The sequence below is a fragment of the Spodoptera frugiperda genome, chromosome 15, assembly GCF_023101765.2.
Source record: "Spodoptera frugiperda isolate SF20-4 chromosome 15, AGI-APGP_CSIRO_Sfru_2.0, whole genome shotgun sequence".
In the NCBI taxonomy this organism is placed as follows: domain Eukaryota; kingdom Metazoa; phylum Arthropoda; class Insecta; order Lepidoptera; family Noctuidae; genus Spodoptera; species Spodoptera frugiperda.
In genome coordinates, this window is record NC_064226.1 from 4,590,803 (window position 1) to 4,611,826 (window position 21,024).

At 34.0% G+C, this 21,024-nt stretch overlaps 1 protein-coding gene across 1 annotated transcript in view; it reads right to left on the reverse strand.

Moving 5' to 3' along the window:
• Positions 1-18,723, reverse strand: part of LOC118278236 (microspherule protein 1) — a 23,400-nt gene extending 4,677 nt beyond the window's left edge. Inside the window, exons 1-6 of the mRNA XM_035597368.2 lie at positions 18,511-18,723; positions 18,101-18,425; positions 17,624-17,848; positions 17,016-17,172; positions 16,515-16,626; positions 15,656-15,809 (exon numbers count right to left, since the gene is read on the reverse strand). Of these exons, the coding sequence (XP_035453261.1) occupies positions 15,656-15,809; positions 16,515-16,626; positions 17,016-17,172; positions 17,624-17,848; positions 18,101-18,425; positions 18,511-18,614 (1,077 nt within the window). The 5' untranslated portion in view covers positions 18,615-18,723. The remainder of the gene's footprint in view (positions 1-15,655; positions 15,810-16,514; positions 16,627-17,015; positions 17,173-17,623; positions 17,849-18,100; positions 18,426-18,510) is intronic.
• Positions 18,724-21,024: the final 2,301 nt, after the last annotated feature.

The following is a 21,024-nucleotide window of genomic DNA, read 5'->3' on the forward strand; positions in this document are numbered from 1 at the left end:
CTAAAGAAGAATACAAAACCAGTGGATGCAGGTGGCGGCTTGTCGTTCCTTTTTTCGAGGACTAAGAGGGAGACCTTTGTTCATCAGTGGACATCTCTCGTCTGATGATGATGATGATGAAAGAAGAATAAAAGCTGATATTAAAGAATAAAAATCTTCGGCTTAGAATCGGCAAACCAGACAACGCACAACACCCAGTCGCGATATTTATTGTTTCATTTAATTCCGATTTCCTACACCAACACATAAATTCAAAACAAATAGATACATAATAAGTACCTAATGTACATAATAAAGGAAAAAATAATTAAATACCACTATCAAAGCTAATTAAATTCGCGAATTAGCACAAAAACAAACGGAAAGACTTGTAATGGCGATGTGGAAACTCGACACCGCGCACCGGTCGTTACTCGAATTTCCATTCGCTTGCATTCAGTCGAAGTCGAAGTACTACCATTCTTAGTAAACTGATAAACTTAGTGCAACACTAACAAAACTGTTTCGTACTTGTATGTGAAAGAATTTTCTGTGGTCTTTTGTATTTTCTTTTGGTATTTGGAGTTTGGTGGATTAATATTATATTGTGGATTTAATACTTCTTTGTCTTTAAGTGTCAAATTTACTAGTTGACAGCCTGTTGAAAGCAGTTCCAGCTTTTTTTGGGATATGAATGGCTGCAACGCCAGATAGAGTGGATACTTGTGTTACCGACTACCGACCTTTAACACGTTAACCGCCACGTCGGACAATGGTGACCGACGCTTAGCGGAGGATTTGCCTTCAACAGTTTTCTTTCGGCAGTTAATGCTTTAAATATCTATTTTGGGTCTGTTTTAAGGAACTCCATGCTGTAATTACCCGACTGTTTTTCTGAAAACTTTAACTCTTTTCATAGTATGACTAAACGTGTGACGAAATTCTTCCGAAAATTCATGATAAAAGGGTGATTTTACCATCAAGATGGAATATGAGCGCTTCTTCTTCGCTAAGAACACAAAGCGTTAATCAAAACGGTTATAATTTCTTTTTACTTTCTAAGAAATGGTACCATCAACCATGATGTCACAAATTGTGTGTCGCAACATAACAAGTATGTAATTAGTTCTCAAAACAAGTAAACTTGTATTTGAAATATAAATAGATAAAGTAACAAGGACATAGATTTCACAATAACTTATCAAATACGCTAGTTCGGTAGACGTTTTGGTTACAATTTACAAAACAGTGACTACTTAAAATATGATTTTAGGTAAAATAGATATATGAGATAAGATACATACAATTACCTACGTATTATTAATGATAAGTGTATAAAACGAAGTAATCTACTACTTAAGTAATGCATTTTTTGCGTTACATTTATTACTTTTATGTATTTAGGTACGATAACATCTTTATTTATAATTATTATAAAGCTGAAGTTTGTTTGAACACGTTGGCAAATAACTTTTATTATGTGTGGGTGAACTGAGGGACCACACTGGGAATTCGCGAATTGAAAGTTCTAGGATTTAGTAGTAGACCTAAAACAATTGTAGAACGAATCTGGGAATTTGTAAACAAATATATTAAAAACTACGACCCATAAAGTGTGGTCCCTCAGTTCTCAAAGACGATCAGTCAGATCTCGGAAAGTATCTTATAATAGAAGGTTTTGTGAATACAGACATTTAGTAAATAATTTGTAAAGATATCTATTAAATAACAGACCACAAAGCATTAAAGATAAAAAAAGTATAGCAACTGAACTGTGGTCCCTCAGTCCACATAACAAAGATAAATATTTTAGTGAATATTACTGAATAAAACCGTTATTATTCTACATAAAGTTTTAGTAAAAGTCTTAAAACATATTGTAAAAAGAAATGGATCTTAAATATCGAAGCATTTCGAAGATAGCGATGATTAAAAGTGGTCCCTCAATCCTCTCCTCCACTGACATTTAGACACTGCTAGCTGCTAGACGAGAGGAATATCAGCAAGTCTAGTGTACTTAACATTTAGTAATAGTTTTCTACTAAATAATAGGTATATAAAATTTTGGGTTTCTTACCTCTAAGCTGAGAAAATATTAATTTTTTAATCCTATGAAAATAGGTAGACCAGTGTGACCACGAAATCAAACAAAATGTAGACAGTACTATTATTCTTTATTTAATATATCATTATTTAGATGAAACGTTGTTTATTGTCAGTCTGTTGTTGTTGTATTGTATATAGAGAAACCTTAATTTATGTATATAGGTACCGAATTTGAACGTACGTTACGTGCGTTCAAATTTCACATACCAACGAACGAACGAACGAACCTACCGTACGTTCAGACTCGCAAAGCCTACGTTCAGACTCGCCAAGTTACGTTGACCGAATAATAGTACTGTCTACACTTTGTTTGATTTTGTGGTCACACTGGTTTACCTATTTTCATAGGATTAAAAAATTAATATTTTCTCAGCTTAGAGGTAAGAAACCCAAAATTTTATATACCTATTATTTAGTAGAAAACTATTACTAAATGTTAAGTACACTAGACTTGCTGATATTCCTCTCGTCTAGCAGCTAGCAGTGTCTAAATGTCAGTGGAGGAGAGGATTGAGGGACCACTTTTAATCATCGCTATCTTCGAAATGCTTCGATATTTGAAATCCATTTCTTTTTACAATATGTATTAAGACTTTTACTAAAACTTGATGTAGAATTATAACGGTTTTATTCAGTAATATTCACTAAAATATTTATCTTTGTTATGTGGACTGAGGGACCACAGTTCAGTTGCTATACTTTTTTTATCTTTAATGCTTTGTGGTCTGTTATTTAATAGATATCTTTACAAATTATTTACTAAATGTCTGTATTCACAAAACCTTCTTTTATAAGATACTTTCCGAGATCTGACTGATCGTCTTTGAGAACTGAGGGACCACACTTTATGGGTCGTAGTTTTTAATATATTTGTTTACAAATTCCCAGATTCGTTCTACAATTGTTTTAGGTCTACTACTAAATCCTAGAACTTTCATTTCGCGAATTCCCAGTGTGGTCCCTCAGTTCACCCACACATACTTTTATTTGTTCAACAGAAATGCAATCATTACAGGGAAAATGTTTTTCGATAAATTAATTGTGTTAATTTTAATTTATATGTAACTATACGTACTTACCTAATTTCGAAGAGTGAGCAGTACCTACATATACATACTACATATAGGTAGGTACTATGATAACTATTTCTTTTTTTTTTTTATTAAAAGCAACCGTACACAGAATATCTTTATCCGGAGCTGCGGACTACCTAGCGGGTTTACCAGAGCTCCGGCTCGAAAAGCAGGAGTAGGAACAGGTGGTTTTTAGTCAGTAAGAGTTTGATACTCCCTCTCGCCTCACCCAAGGCGGGAGAAGACATTGGATGATTTTCCCCCTTAAAAAAATATCTTTGGACAGATGACATGAACAGTTATATAAGTACAATCGAATACGAAATTACTATTCACATAATATGAAATACCTAAGCATCTCATTTAAATGATTGAATAACCAGATTGCCTAGTACATACTGCTAACAGAACAGAACAATGGCTGCTCTAGGTACGTATTCACTTACGAGAAAACATTACTTGTCTTATCAAAATGAGGTAATTAGACATATATCATTATATGCAATTATACAGTATAAGTAAATATAAAAATATATAAATTATATCATGATAAAGACGTTTGTTTTTACATTGTCCACAAACTGTGATAAGTCACAAGTGTTCTGCAGTGTATTTAATAAAAATAATAGAAAAAAAAAGTATTTAACGCTACACATAAAACGTCATTAATTCCTGAAGAAATGAAACACGACACGCCACGTCGGCGCCTGCGCCGGTGTCCTCGAGCCTAATTTCACAACTACCCTACAAACAGCTGATAACAAACAAAATTGACAACAACCAATTTAAAATGATAAATTCATAACTACATTTCCATATTCATAAGGATCGTATAAATATTAATATTATTCAAAACATGGCGTACAATTTGTCAGTTACTCTTGAAAACTCGGAGTAAACCTTCCTTCCAGTGTTTCATATTTACAGTACATATTACTTAGTGCTTTTATCATAGTTAGCGAGATGGTAACGGTAACTACTGTCGTGTATAGCACAAATTGTACTAAATACGACACCCGTTACACGACACCTGCTTGGACGACTTGTTTCATAGTAAGTTCACAGTCCTACTTAGTTGCGATATTCTAAGTGTTTACCAAGAAATGTTGACTTCATATCTTATATCAACGAAATATGAAAATAATTTTATTTTTTAAAAGTTTTTTTAAGAACATGATTTTATAACGTGCAACACTGTGTTGTCTTTTTAATTCCCTTGATTAGTGAGAACGTTTTTAGTTGCATTGTATAAGTAAATCTTTTCATCTCTTTCTCCCACGTATTTTGCATAGTAATCACAATAAAATATTTTTTTGGTTATGTAGATTATTTTAAAATATTAGACACGTATATTTTTTTTTCCAGTAACATACTTTCGAAGATATATCGATTTTAAATATCGCGTGACGTCACTTCTATGTCCATTTTCACTCCAAAACTGTAATTCGATAAAAATGGACGGACTAAATAAACTTCCATTTTTTTCACGAAGATTATTTACATGTTACTAAATAATCAAAACATATTTAGACAACCGAAACGAAAAGATGCCTTGGCTATGTTAAAAAATGGCCACGTTTAGAGTACCTTGTAAAATAACTAAACAAGTATATACTATATATAGGTACCCCCAACGCTGAACAACGCCAGATATTTACTTCTAACCTTGTAAGTTGTATCTGAAACTGAACTAATAGAGCAACTTGTTTAATCATAATTACGTATGTTTGGACAAGATTTGTAATTATCATCTTTATATTGTTTCAATGTTGTTTCACACATTAGGTAACTATGTATATTGTATGTAGCCTACAATTCCTACAAGTGATTTTGTTATGGAGGGCCGTGAAAATCTTGGAATGTCGCTGTGAATATTAAGATAATATTACTATTGTAAGTTCATTTCAACATTTTATTTCACTGTTCTAGAGATATTATATTTATTTTTAAAACAAGGAAAACATGTTTCGGACAATAGTTTTTTATTAATAATACGTAATAGCTAACTACGTAATAACAATTATCTACTTACATATTAAATTTGACAGTGGGAATGCATATTAATTAATATTTAAAATTATCTAGCATGAAATAAGAAATATAGAAGTTCAAGGCCGGTTTCTTTACGTATTTTTGAAAATGTTGTAGATACTTTTATTTTGATAATTGAAAAGATTTTGAGTGACGCCGTTAAAAAAGTATTATCATCGATAAAATAATGGCATGGATAATATCTACTTGATTATAATCGTCTAAAAATTATTATTTACCTATAATGTACTGTACATACGTCTGCAAAAATGGCGCGATAATATCGAATCGACATTGAAAAAAAAAATGCATTTAAAAAATCAGATAACGCGTTTTATTTCACATGTTTGGCATTGCCATAATCAGTAATGACCTCTTTGGATGTTACTCATATTTGTTTATATTCTTTGTTCAAAAATATATTATAATTTATTCCAAATAAGGTAAAAAAATAAGTATAAATTTTTTGCCTATTTTCTGCAGACACTTTTTAAATTCAAGTATTTTGTACCAATTAGTGGCCAAATATTATACGTAATCCTTATTAAGAATCAGAAAAAATTATATTTATTTTTAAAAGTAACGTCAAATGCATAGCATTAACATCGTAAGTCTTCCTGTTTATATTATTTTGTAAAATATAAATCAGTATCACCGTCTATTTTGCTAGACATACACAAAAAAAAACAATCTTATTTACGTGCAAAACGCACACAAACAATTTTAAAATACGTTTAATTTACATAAGTAGGTAATCATTCTGAATTAAACCGAATTCATATCCGTTCCAATGATACACACATGCAACAAAAAGCTAGTAAGTAACAAAATAGAATTTGTATTTCTACTCCGAAACTTTACATGAATAATTAATGATCTTGTGTACGTCTATGTGACCTGTGTGACCTAGTTATGGGCCCTGTTGAAGAAAGATGTTGCCGCTTCGCCCTTCGATTAGACTCAGTCAGCACTTATAGGTAAACTATCGATTTCAATAGCAATACATGATCTTAATCCTAAATCTCGGGATATATAGAAACTATAATAGAACTGTGATGACACATGACAAATTATAGATGACAGTCGCACATAGACAACCACGAATAAATCAACGGATAACGTCGTAAATCCTACATCGCACATATACAGTTTACATGCGAATAAACATGGATAGAAAATCACCAACCCTTGGTCGGAGGATCCTCCTTTTCTTAAGGAACTTTACTCTCTATTCCCTAAAGAACTAATCAAAAGTCGGTCACAATGTAAAGATTTTGTAAGGAGATCTTAGCTACCTTCTCAAGTAATCCGCACACAACGCAATCACCTTTCATGTATCAGCGCAAAAATGCTCTATCACATCTGTTTAATAAGCCATTAGCTTTGACATTACATTAAAATCATCTTACTGATTAGCCTTCCAAAAGCGGGGTCAGGGCAGTTATTTTTAAACGTAAACAATCATTGATATCATCTGTTTCCTGTGTTATCGTTATTCGACATGAGCTATGGTGAAATGGTTGCCCAAAGCATGGTATTATGGGCTTTACCAATAGTTAGATAATCTCGATTGGTTTTTTAAACTGTGACCTCATAGATAAGTGATGGTACACGTGCTAAACTGAACGAAAGGACGTTGGGTAAATAAATATACATCTTGAGAAGATGTTCACGTATTATTAAAGTTACCCTTAGAATAAAATTGTGATCCAAGGTCATTGTAATACCTCATTAGCTTAAATGCCCTCCTTAGTGATAGACAGTATCGTAGTTACCGTTGATTGAACACGAATTTCGGGTAAACTATTCCCAGAACACTTAAATTAAAATGGTTTTCTAGGTACCAGAGAGAAACCTAGCCTTCGTTTATGTACTAGATAATTTTATAATGGTGTTTTAAGCTAAAGTACTCTAGTAGGTCATTTAACCTTTACATTTTTGGACGTCTGACTGAACGCATATGCGGAACGAGAGTCTACCTACATCTAAAGCAAATGCTTCAATAATGCTCCTGTTGGGCACCCATCCGTTGACAACTATTGCTTAAGGTCCGGGCGCTGAGAGCCGATCAATGACCTTAGGTCGCTTATTTGAGCTCTTCGTTGTCACCGAGGTAACAGCACCCATGCTGATACCCATATGAATGTAGTGTAGTGAGCTAACTAAACGACGAGCATTCTGCATATTCATATCGTTTAGCTATCTTATAATTATGATGTGCATTAGACGAGACCAGAAATGTCGTACTCTAATAAAAATGGTTTCTGCTAATTATAGAAGTCTGAATGAAGTCTGGAAAAGGGTAATCACGTCCAGGTTATTTATGGAACTTTGAAATTGGATCACAATTATGAAGAATCAGAAATAAAGTAATACAGTACCTACTCGATAAAATGGGGTACAAATCCATCAAAACCTTACACATCACCCCAATTTGAGGGATTTTACTAGCTGTCAAATATAGTGCCTAATTGCAAAGAAAATAGAGCCATAGTCTATTCGTTTATAATTGAAAAGCAATATAAATAAATGTCACGATAACACGACGGCCATCAAACAAAATGACAACCATGTTTGAATAATTTAGCCGTGATCAATTATTATAATGTCTACTTATTTTATATACATTGACCTCAAAAAGAGCATGTTCTGATCTGTTTTTAAATAAAATGTTTTAGCAATCGCATATGCTTCTATTTTGGTTTCGAACTGAACTAGCCCCAGTTCTGCTGGTGGCTTGCATTCTACGTCCAATTTTGCAGATTGCAAAAATATCTGAAAATCTACATAACAGTTATTCAGCAGGTAGGGCTAACGTCCCTAGGGATGGGCTGCAACAGGCGTTGCACCATGGGCTCCGGAGCAGATCTAATTAGAGGACTCAGTACCCCTTATCACTGCTGAATGTGGCCACCTCACTAAAACCACCCGTTTTAGTGAGTTAAAAGTTTCCACACTTCCTAGTCTATATCCCCAAAAAGCAAGGCACCTTTTGAAAATTGCCCCCCGTAATAAAAAAAGGTAGCATTAACGTCGAAGTGGTGCTATCATAAAAAAATATAGCCTTCACGGGTGACGCAGATTAACCGCACTCAAATTCTGCAAAGATTAATGTAAAGGGCAGGATACCGTTCGTAATATTTTAGACCTCTTTTGCCATATCAGAATTCGGAGATGTATGAAGAGTTAAAGCGTTAAGGCAGTACCAACGCAAACTAGCAAAAAAGAAGGAAGGAAAAAAACGCGAAGTGCAAAAAAAACAATCTTATCTTCTTTTCTTTTTTTTACTTTTTTTTTTGTTTTAGCAAACGCGAATGTCTTGATAAAACGGCCAGAGAGCTACTCTCTCAGTTTCTCACAAAGCAGTACGATGACAACATCGGCCTGTTCCCCACTTCCACTACGCGACGTACACAAAATGGCTGCCTTTGAAGGATCAACGGCAGTTCGGACTAAGTCTCAAGGGATCACTTTAGTAAATAAATTACTACTCTTTTGAAACTATACAAAATCAGATAACATAAAGTATTTTTGTCCGAATAGGTAGGCAGGAGTGAACCACTTAATAGGAGATGACCCAAAAGAAAGGCCTTGATGTATGTTGCAGTTGATAATTGCAAAAATAGAAAGAACAGTAATGGCTTCTCATACTCTATCAAGTTTATACACAAACGAATAGACAGATCTACGCGTATGATCTCTGGACCTAACCCACCCGAAACCGATAAGGTCTAGCAAAAAGAACAGCAGCTTCTATAATAAAATCTAGAAATAAAAAGAACGTAAAGTAAAATCACGCTTACACGGTATGTTCTTCACTTGGACACTATCTATATTCAACTATAAATAAGTATAGGTATATGTAGAACAAAATATATTTACACCGAGATGGTCAGGTATCAGAAACTTCGCTCAGTAGATTCACCGGACATTGACAAGTTCCACAAGTTTACCGTTCGATCATCTATTGACACTCATTGTTTTGAATATCCAATTCACTGGCAGTGGCCAAACAATCGCAGTGTTTTAAAGAATGTTATGTAAACACGTCGACGGCGACCACCGGCCATTTCTCAAAACAAATGCCACAGTAAGATTTTTATTCTCTACGTAATTATTTGCCAACTCACAAGTGAATTGTTAACTGGCCCACGGAGAAAACAATAAACTAAGATAACGAAATTAATTTATTTGTACGTATTATAAATGTTATTAGCGGTACGTATCGCTGTCTGGGCAGTGTTATATACGAGTGAGAATTTTCATACCTATATAGATATTCAAATATAGTAGAATTAATTGCGTCGTCCGTTTTGTCTGGAATATAAATACCGCTAATGATTAAACATGGCGCATGCAATTATTAAAAATTTGCATAGTTTCAAATGGTGGTGAAATACCAAGATATTATGCAGTGGAAGGAAAAATACGGAACCATAACGGGTGATAAAGGTATTTAGACGTTAATGAAAGATAACATAATCTCAAGCTTCCTTCTGAAGATAAAGCTGAAAATGTGTAGTTTAAAATGGGCGGCATGAAGTTATTGAAACGAGGGCAATCGATACAATATGACGATATGTGGGCTAGATAGTGAAATGAATAGATATTTTTTATGTTGGCCGTCGGGTGGTGACCGTGTCATTAGGGGTGGGAGGTGTCCTTGAAACTGTACTCAGGGTCTACAATACACGAATACCCGTGTCGGTTTGTTATGATTGCCCCCGATATTGACGGACGAAGGGGAAATGTGAAATGCGCTATGGAAATACGTAATTACGGTGCATAAAACTAATTAGTTTTCTATTTTGTGGACATAGTGGACATGCAAGTGAAATTAATTAATATGTTGTTTTTTTTTCCATTACAGACTTTAATTTCCAACTACATTTACTTTATGTATGTTTTTTTTTTTATATTATTGACAGTTTTTTTTTTCTAATTTCGCCCAGTGTTTTCATTGGTGTGGATTTTTTGATGGAGCAATCATTAAAGGAATAAGTGAAGTGTTCCAGATTCAGTTATCTTAATGGTCTATGAATGAAATGTAAGAAGTTACTGTAAGTGGTGCAATTTTTAATTTTGGTGGTAAGTGATTATAAAGTAAAATGTATCGTGTAATGTCGAGATGTCAAATAAAACATTGTTTTAAATATTAGGTATATTTCAATGGATCATCTAATGGTAAACAATCGACGCCGGTATATTCCCAATACCAGAGGAGTAAGGGTGCTTTTCCACCAGAGATGTGTTATGTAGCTGTGCTAAGAAAATGTAATATGTGATCATTTTCACTGATATGTACTAGGCTGTACAAGTGGCTTGGCTTGGGGCTTATTATATGACAAACCTGTGTCTATTTTACGGGCACTTTTTTGTAAGATTCGATGTTACGTGTAAGTAGGGTTTGCACTATCTCTAAATGGTTGATTATTTCATTTATACAATTATATTTACACAGAACCACTGCAAAGACGTGATGAAACAGCGTCTACATCAAGAGTGAAAATCTCAGTAATCACGTATGGTAATACCTTATTTACGTATGTACAAATGACAAGCCGCTTTGAGATTTTCTAATTTTTATTAAATAAAAGTAGGTTTTTCCGAGTTGTATGTACTTTCTAAGATTATTTAGACACCACTGACAAGCGGTGAAGGAAAACATCGTAAGGAAACCTGGGCTTATAATTTCTAATTATAAGTTTGAAATCGCCAACCCGCATTGAGCAATCGTGATGATTAATGCTCAAACCTTCTCCGTGTGAAAATAGGCCTTTGGTCAGCAATGGTGACTTTATTAAGGCTGTTACACGATGTGTATGTGAAGTTTATTGCAGAATATATTTATGTTAAATAAATAATGTTGTATTTTTTACCCTGATAACAAATAAAAGAAATCCCTAACAGATAGAAAAAAGTTCATCCTTTGTAGATTTTGGAGCACTTTTGGCAGAGGTTTTATATAAAAATCACTTCATACCTTACCATTGACATTTACACATAGCTTTCCCCTCTATCTACACAACACAACATCGAGCATCAACTACATCAACATAAAACAACAACTATAGAAGAATCACACACACTCAATTAAAATATGATTTGTATGATAAATGAAAAAAACATGACAGTAAAATATAAATATGTAAAAATTAATTTTAATTACAAGAATAATCTACGACTATTGTTGTAAGGATATTAATAATGAATAATAATGAGCAATAGAATCGTCGGTAACATAAAAATGTTTAAGTTTTTAAACTGACATGGTCACTAACACTCTCATTAGAACTTGAGACGGGATATTTACCATTTTTAACATTGAGTTTCCGATATTTCGGCACTTTTGCAAGCGCCATGATCACGGATAAACTCATAGACATAAATAGACATGGTAAATATCCCGTCTCAAGTTCTAATGATAAAAATGTTTGCTGACAATTCTAGGTCTCGTCCAATCGGTCATTGGATAAGTAATCATGATATTATGAGTATTTAAAGGCTCCCCAAAGCCTTATAAGGTAAGTAACGAAGTTATTTCGCTTGTCATGCAATCTGTAGCACTTAGCGTACTCTATGTCCTTGACTTAGGGTCGTCACAAAAATACAAGTGTTTTTTATGGTCAAGCCTGTAAATGAGCTGACGGATCACCTGATGATAAGCAATCACCGCCGCTCATGGACACCTGAAACACCAGTGGTGTTACAAGTGCGTTGCCGGCCTTTAAGGGGTTAGGAATTTAAGGGTTGTTAGGGAATCAAGGATTGGGAAGAGGGGGTAATTGGGCCTCCGATAAACTCACTCACACAACGCAAGCGTTGTTTCACTCTTCAGGAAGTTTTTGTAAGCCTCTTGAGATCTCAGAATTAAGTAGATTTCGTACTTATAGAGGCTTATAGCTGTACATACACTGCTGAGCTCAATAAAAAGCTACCTAGGCTTATCCAACGGATTGCGGATCGCAGTTAGGTTAGCGATTCAAGGGACAATTACGGCAGCTTCGTCATGGTTTTAAGACATACATATCTGGTTCCCCTCAAGTATCAGGAGGAACTTCAATAGCAAAAAAAAACTTAAGTTCAGGGGGCTAATGCCGGCATATTTTTTTACTCACATTTGAGTCTCCGTATCGGATGAACGTGTTGATGTATGATCAATGATATGGTCTCATCAAAATGAGAATCTATTAAGCTTTGAAATGCCGGGACCTTTTTTAATTAAATTGTCGCCAGTGCCAGGATATTAACTGTTTTTTAAAATTTGAGCAGTAGACGGATTTTCCCTTCTAAAATCGGAAAAATCCGTCATAATCGAAGAATTTATTGAAATCTTTAATTGTTTTAATAAAATACGTATTTGTAATATACTTCTGTAAGTGACAATGAATTCTGTGTTTCACAATCTTTAAAATAACGTTTCGTTCTGGTTAAATACGTAAAAATCATTTTTAGGGGCTATTTCGGCATGTTTAAGCCAACAGGGGTGGTCAACATATTTTAGTGGAGCGTTATCATCTCATTTGTTAAATAGGTACTTGTTAAATAAGTACCGCTATTTACGAAAATTATGATTTTACTCCTTATACTACAGTACAAAACATTGGGTGATTCGATTTTTGAGTATACACTTATATACACATATACATTTAAAAACATCCCAAAGTAACATATTCTTGTAAAATAAACATATTAATGATGAAGACGGCGCAGATGAAGTAAACTAAACTTAAGATAAACGTACACAGAAAAATATGTAATTGTCTTGTTAAGGTCGTTTTAATTCACAAATCGTTTTAATTCAATCAAAAACTTAAAACCTATCAAAATCAAATGGTATTTTAAAACAATATTGTGGTGGCAATTATTCTGTAAATGTTACACACAAAAAAGATTTACGATCTCTGTAATGGGGCAAATTCGTCGTATGATGATTTTGCCCCATTCAAAATAGACGGAATTATGCACTTAATCATTTCGAGGTTACAAATTTGTTACGTTAAATAATCTGATCATTGGTAGCGTTATCTTCTTGAAAAGAAATACACTGATGATAAAAAACGACCCTACACTATATATATTGAATTCATTCGACACTGTAAATAACATAATTTTAAACTTATCTTCAAAAATACAGGAGCGTAGGGCACTTGCATTTCACTTTAAAAACGTAAGTAAACTTTGTAGACTGTTTTACCCGTTTTTATAGCGCCTAACGCCAATCTGATGAATTTTATTTATAGTTAAAAGTAATGTTGTTTTACCGACCGTATTACAAACGCTGTAACTCGACTGTAAGGAGCGTTATTTCAAGTAGACGGTTACGCCCCATAGACGGAGTATGCCACCCTGACCTTACTGATAAAAAATTGGCGTCATAATTCTCTCGTCGAATCAGACAAGTTTTGATGAAATACAAATCATATCACTAGATAAGCTACGCCTAATATTCTAGTATCTATGAAATCTTATCTAGCACATTGATCTATCTATCTATAGTACTTATGCTATTTATAAAGATAGAGTAACACATAACCTGGTCAACTATGACGAACATTTAAGCATCCTGATAACAACATAAGCTAATATCACTATGATATTGTAGCAATCTTATTATCTGACTACAAAAAAATGTGCCAATGTAATTTTTATGCTCGTTACAGAATCACAGAAACGGCTGAACGGATTTGTATAAAGCTTTGCATACAGATAGCTCATACCATAATCTATTTTGGGTACGCTAGCCAAACTGTGAGAAGGAACTGGTGATAAGTAGAATTATCTAAAACTGCTATTAAACGGGTATTTTTTTTATCCCGGAGATCGAAGATAAAAGATACGTCGTAAAGAAACGCCTACTTTTTGTTATGTATTTTTAAACGAGCAAACGAGTCAGCCTCGATGGCAATGATCAACACGGCCCCTGGACACTCTCAACTCCAGAGAAGCTTAAAAGTGCATTGGCAACCTTTTAACGCTCGTTTTTTTAAATTAATATAATCATATATTGAATTGTATTGTGTTATTTTCAATCTTATTGCCGTACTCAGAGTCATTAATAGTTACTTAACCCAGTCCTTAGCAATCGTTTTCGGTTCAAAATCTGTTTTTAAGGAAAAGTTTAAGTAATCATTAAATGACTCTGAGTACGGCGGTTAATGTTAAATTATACTAAAAAAAATACATATAAACACATAAATATTGAACTATTGACATTATGCATGATTAATCGCTTCGATCGGACACGTAACAAAAAGCTATTTATATTACCTTGAAATATAAATAACAAAGATATAGGTACATAGAAAAAGTACTTGGTGTAATGTAAAAAATATATATATAATTTCTTTTTAATTTATCAATGTCATCGGAGACATGTTGTTTGTGTGTTCATAAAGCAATAAATATTAATTTTATTCCACTTTCAATGATTAAGTTCATTATAGGTGGCTATTTAGATTAATTGATCATTATAATCAATTTTAAATTAAAATGTGTTAAGCATGTGCAATTATATTATCAATAATTTTTCTGCAATGACTTTGTTTATTCAATTTGTAATTGACTGTTGAGTTAGGTCTCGAGTTCGAATATCGAGTGGGGTAAAGTATCATGGAAATAAAATTTTAATAAAATGTGTTCAATGTCAAAGTCAAAATTATTTATTTCAAGTAAACTTCTAGTGGCTTCGGTTCTTAGAGAGAACGAACTAATCCCCAGAATAACAGGTGCAAATTGAAAAAAATGTTTTGTCTATTTATCTACGATCAACAGGAGCCGAGTAGCAGATGAAACGACTCTTTTTTTAAGGGAGGAAAATCATCCAATTGCTTCTCCCGTCTTAGGCGAAGCGAGAGGGAGTGTCAGACTCTTACTGACTAAAAACCACCCCGTTCCTACTCCTGCTTTTCGTACGGAGCCCCAGTGAACCTGCTAGGTAGTCCGCAGCTTCGGATAGATGAAACGACTCTGGGAGTATAGTTTGCATCATGTAAAAAAGTCGCTGGAGGAGAGTGGTCAGGGACTGTTTGCGCATGAGTACATTCGCGTACGAGAGTACTAGGCTTACTTTAATCTTTACTCAGTATTAAATAATCATCATAAGTTAAATGTAATTACGCATAGTAGCTCTTACTAAGTTATTTACCTATACTAAGATTAAATCCTTTATCACAAGCGACTGTTTAATTTTCAAACTAAAAAGCATTTTATTATTAACTAGCTGACCTGGCAAACTTCGTACCGCCTCAAACATTTTGTTCCCACTTTTTAAACCTTCCCTGGACTTCCACAAATCATTCAAGACCAAAATTAGCCAAACCGGTCCAGCCAATCTCGAGTTTTAGCGAGACTAACGAACAGCAATTGATTTTTATATATAGAGATTAAAGATATAAAGACAATGCGCAGTTTGACCGTCAACGTTCTTTTATTCTTGTTACCTGTTAAAAAATAAAGTAGCTTACCTCTCTGGATCGCATGAGGAATCGTACGAGCCTGCCACGCAGTACAGCGAGTGTATTCTTGTCCAGCTCTACTGACGTCCCTGATAGGGACTGTACTAGCACTTGCCAACGTGATAATGAAGTCTCCAGGAGACGAATGTCCTTCTTGTCCACCCTGTAACATGTTATAGGTGTTTTAATATGGTATTTAAGGTTTAAAATTGCTTGGCAAGTGTATTTGTCACTGAAAACTTATCAGAGTTATCAAATGTGCGTGTGCTTCTACATATAGTAGCTGTAATAATACATCAAGGGAGGATTGGTTATCTAAAAGTCACGCGCATCGTCAGGCTGCGCGAAGTCGCCGCGTCTCCGCACGCTACTCGTAATGGCGAGTCCCTCTGTGACTCGAAACTAGTAGAGCTTTTGTCCATTAATATACGTGAGTAAACCATGATTTTTAGTTAATTTAATATGTCTCACGATAGTTATTATAAAAATAAGGGAGAATTGTTTAATATTTGACTTCAGGTAAATTTTGTGTATAAAATAGGTAGGCAGACGGATCACCAGATGGTAAGTAATCTACGCTGCTCATGGCTCATACACCCAACGCCAAAAGAGTTACAAAGTCATGATTGTTACTGACTCATTTTATCAAATTACAACACACCTCATTACGTGTCATACAAAATATTTTGAATTCACTTATCAAAGTTCAGCAAAACATCACATTCTTAAAGTAAATAAGCCAAGTTTTAAGAGTCATTGAGATAATAAAAGTTGATGCAAGAATTAATTCAACAACATCTGATTATGGCTGATAGCAGATTTGAATGGTGTTGTAAATAAATAAAAACGATAATAAATTTAAACATACCTGTCAGCCATTTGCATTTCCGAGTCCATGCCATCTTCCTTGTAATCTGGTAATTCGTTATCATTCATAGTGTCTTCAGCATCAGAGAATGTTAATATTGGGTCAGTTGGATCTGGAAATAATTAGAATAAAATTATGTAGCAACTGCTATGGAGTAGTTATACCATTTATGAACTTCTTAGTTGGTCGCAAGTGCGCCTACCGAGCAAGACAATTGATTTCAGAGTCGGGTAAAGTGTTATTAGACCTATTCGGTTTTTTTCTAGTAATAATAAAACGGAGTCAAGAAATGCGTCTGGAATATGCCATTATAAGTAAATAACATAACATGGGACTCAATAGTTTCTGTGCTTATCTTTTCTTGAATGGAAAAAGCATTACTTCTCTCTTATAACTTTCTCATTATTCTGTGGTCATAAATACAACTAATTATTCGCTTCTAAGAAAATAAATTATGTATACACCTAGGAGTTATCTTACTTCAGGAGATAATTTACTTACTTTTCGGTAATGGTTGTACAGTCTGATCCGGCAACAGATGATACTGCTTCAGTAGTTGCCAGTGTGCCAACAAAGTCTTTGCATTCCGTGACGGGTAGAACACATGTGGATTCTGGTCTAGTAACTCTTGGAATCTCTCCAGTGGCGGCAGTGATGACTGGAATTGAGAAAAAATACATTATGAGTATTGTGTTATTTAATTACCACCATAATACACAATTGCAGTAAATTAAGTTTTTATCAGAGAAAAGGTTTTGATTAATCACCACACTTACTTAATGCGGGTTGGCAATCAGTGGTGTCTAAATAATCTTAGAAAATATTTATAAGTCGGAAAAAGTCACTTTGGTACTTGCTGTGATATGTGTGAAGTTTTAATCAGAATTTAATCATGAAGGTTGTATAATAACAAGACTGCCAGTCAACTCCAGCAATACTTTGTGGTAGTAGTGCTTTTCACTTATGTATTTTGTACTTATAAAGGTAAATATCAGTTTAGGAATCATTCAAACAAGTATTAAGTGTAATAAAATGATACATTCATGAATAGGGCCTCAAGAATATTCTTATAGACATTTCCAATAATTACTTGATGCCTAATAACTTACAGGAACAGCAGGTATAGTCGCAAGTAGTTCTTCTTCTGCAGTAGAATACAGAGCTTGTTGTTGAATCAAAGCTACTAAGTCCGGATGTAGGTTGCGCATAGCCGCTATAGCTACTCGTGATATCTCTGCGTTGTACAGTAAGGCGTACCACCGAGACTGTAGCTCACTGACTGTGAAACGGCAAGAGAACTTCACACCTCTATGTACGATGCGCAAGTCATTTGTCTGAAAATGTAGGAGAATTATTTGTTATTATTTTGTTGAATAAATAGGCATTAGTAATGTGGTTTTAATTACAACAATTATTATATAATAGCATATGGTTCTATTTTTACTTTTCCTGTTAATTATAAATAAGGAATATGGCTTGCACTTCCGTTATTAATAGATATTGCAAAAACATCATTAGTTAAATTCATTAAAACAGTTTTGTAAACCTATCATAATCTCAAATGCATTAGCAAGTTATATTCATACCTGTTGTACACCTAATATCAAAGCCAGATCATCTGTGGGTTTCCAACGTCCTAGATCTTTTGTAGAGAGGTGACTCAATTGCCCTTTACGGCGGATTTTGCGACCCATGCTGCCACCACCAGACACTTTACTTGAAGCCCTACGACGCTCCGCAGGCTGGTGAACGGGAGGAGTAGGCACACTAGTCATTGGAATCTCCGAAACTTGACTCGTATACGATTGTGTTCGCATTCTCTTGTCACCTTTACCAAGCGAAGATCCGGGCAATCCACTATATTCCACCAATTCATCGTCAAATCGCCTTCGTTTTATTGATCTCGATGAACTGAAAATTATGTAAACCACCCGTATTATCAAATAACATTCAAATGGGATACTAAAATGAATTTACAAAGTCTAGTTAGGAGTACCTGCGTCTTTTATTATCGTCTGGCACGTTATTATATGGAGACCGTGTAGTGCTAGGGTATTCGTTGCTGTCTGATGCATTTGAGGGCGTTGCAGGGAAATCCATTATTTACTTTTTGCACGTTAAACAGTAACTATAAATAATAACAAATTACGAAATCATTCGTTTTGACTTTTTTTTGTCAATTTGTCAAACAAAGAAACGTATAATGTCAATAAGTCAACTGTCATGTCATTGCCATAGACTATTTATGAGTAATCAGCACACCACTCTAAGTTTAGTCGATTTTTCAAAATTATTATGAAATCGAGTAATATAAGACAAAATGTATTATTTATCAGTTTGTAATTATAAAATATTTATGGGGGCACGGCATCTCACCAAGTGAAAACAAAAACGTTACATAATTTTTCTACACTTTACAATTTTAGATATCTGGTAACATTTTTGATTAATGTCAAAATCCAAAATATTTGAGGTTATGTGTGTTATGATTTGAGTACGGAATTTTGGTAAATAAAAGCATTTTCATAAGATTTATTACTAAAATGGCGCATATTATTCGCGCAATAGCATTTAAACCACGAGATATATTGACCAGATCTTATAATAAAATCGTAATAACTGACGATGGATCGACAATAGTTGCACTTCATAAAGATCAAGAATTTCCTTATGAATTCTCAAGACCTCTACCAACAGAAACAGTTTCAGACAAATCAATTTTAAGAATGAATGATACTCAAGAAGTGTACAGAGTATTCAGGGACCTAAAGCCTGAGATAGCAAGGAAACAGCTGTCTTCATTGACCCTAACTACACCACATAGGTGGTTCCCTAGAGCCAGAGACAAGAAAGCCAAGAAAACGGAAATGAATCGCCCCTATTTGTAGAATAATAAAGTACTGTGTTAGTATAGGATATTGTAGAAACTACCTAATAAATATTGTTGAAACTATCATTATTTTTTATTTCTATTTGTTTTACCTTCTTTTGTAAGCAACCAGAGTGAGCAGAGTATTGTTTTTCTTTGAAAATACTCAAAAAAGTTACAGAGCTATAATCACTGAAGAATGAGCCTTGAAGATCTTTGAATTCTAGAAATGAAATAACTGAACAATAAAAATGTCTTAATTTATATAAGCTAAAGTATTCAATGCTTTTCACATACAATTATACTTCCCACTTCCATTTAAGTGTAAACTAAAAACAATTACTAACTCCATTGACTGATGTAAGAACATGTCCCGTTCAAGGATATTTGTTTTAAAGAAAGGGTTTGCGTCACAACACTGGGTTTGTAAGATATTACTAATGTGGTAAGTAATACATATGTAAAACATGATGGACAGAAAACATTTTAAAAAATGCACCACTCCACATTATAAATGCCCACCTCATTTGAGACTAGAATTGCTTGATCTTTTGACAAATTTAATATCAGATACTAGCTACTCCTGCGCGTTTTTTTACTCGCTGCTCGGCTCCTATTGATATTGGCGTAATGTATTATAGTCTATAACCTTCCTCGATAAATGCGACTATCCAACACAAAAGTTGTTTCGCGTTCAAACAAACTCTTCAGCTTTATTTACTACCTATAGATAAGAAGGTACTACCAGTTACCAATAGAAGTACCGCTGTAGATCGATTGACTCTTGAGGCTGCAGCAATGACCTTACCGTATGCAGGTACCCACGCGTGAGATCCCCATCCTACCTTGAATCGAAACACGCAATAACAAGTACGACAGGACGTAGGTACTAAACATTTTACAGTTATTAAAATTTGAAAAACAGCGGCAATAATTTTTCGTATAGAGAATAAAGATGGCCGCTTTTAACAAGTTTTTATTTTTTTTATTTAATTAAATAATTAGGTGTTTACCTAAACAGTTTATATTATTAAGTATTTGGTTTTAAATAAAGATTATTGCATTCATTAAATACAAGATACACGATGATTTTGAATACCTATACAAAATATTTGGAGGCACGGTAGTGCTCCCCGCCAAAACAAGCTGAATAATATTTTCTCAATGTACAATTCTCAAATCACTTTTTAATTTCTCAAATTGCTTCTATGTTCTCAAATTACTTCTTAGTTCTTTTTTTACATTTATCACAAAAAATACTATTAAAATATCTGCAGAACTAACGCAACGCTAACTGCTTTAAACTTTTTATTAAAATTTTATGTTCGACAGTAAGAAATTCTGTGAAGTGGAATACAAATAGAAAGCTTTTACGAGTTATTTATACAATTTCTTGTGAAACCATTCGAGTGATTCATGAATAACGTTATATTCTCGTCGCACTCACGATTTGGTATTTCAGGGCCTTTACAACCAGTACCACCAATCATTCAATGTCAAATACCTCTAGTACAAGTACGTACTGACCCTGACCGGCGTTGGTATGGAGTAGAGGGTAGGAATGTCTGGCACTGGCACCGACACATTTCGACCGGGCGCCACATTCAAATTACGAAACAATCAAGAGAACTGAACAAAACC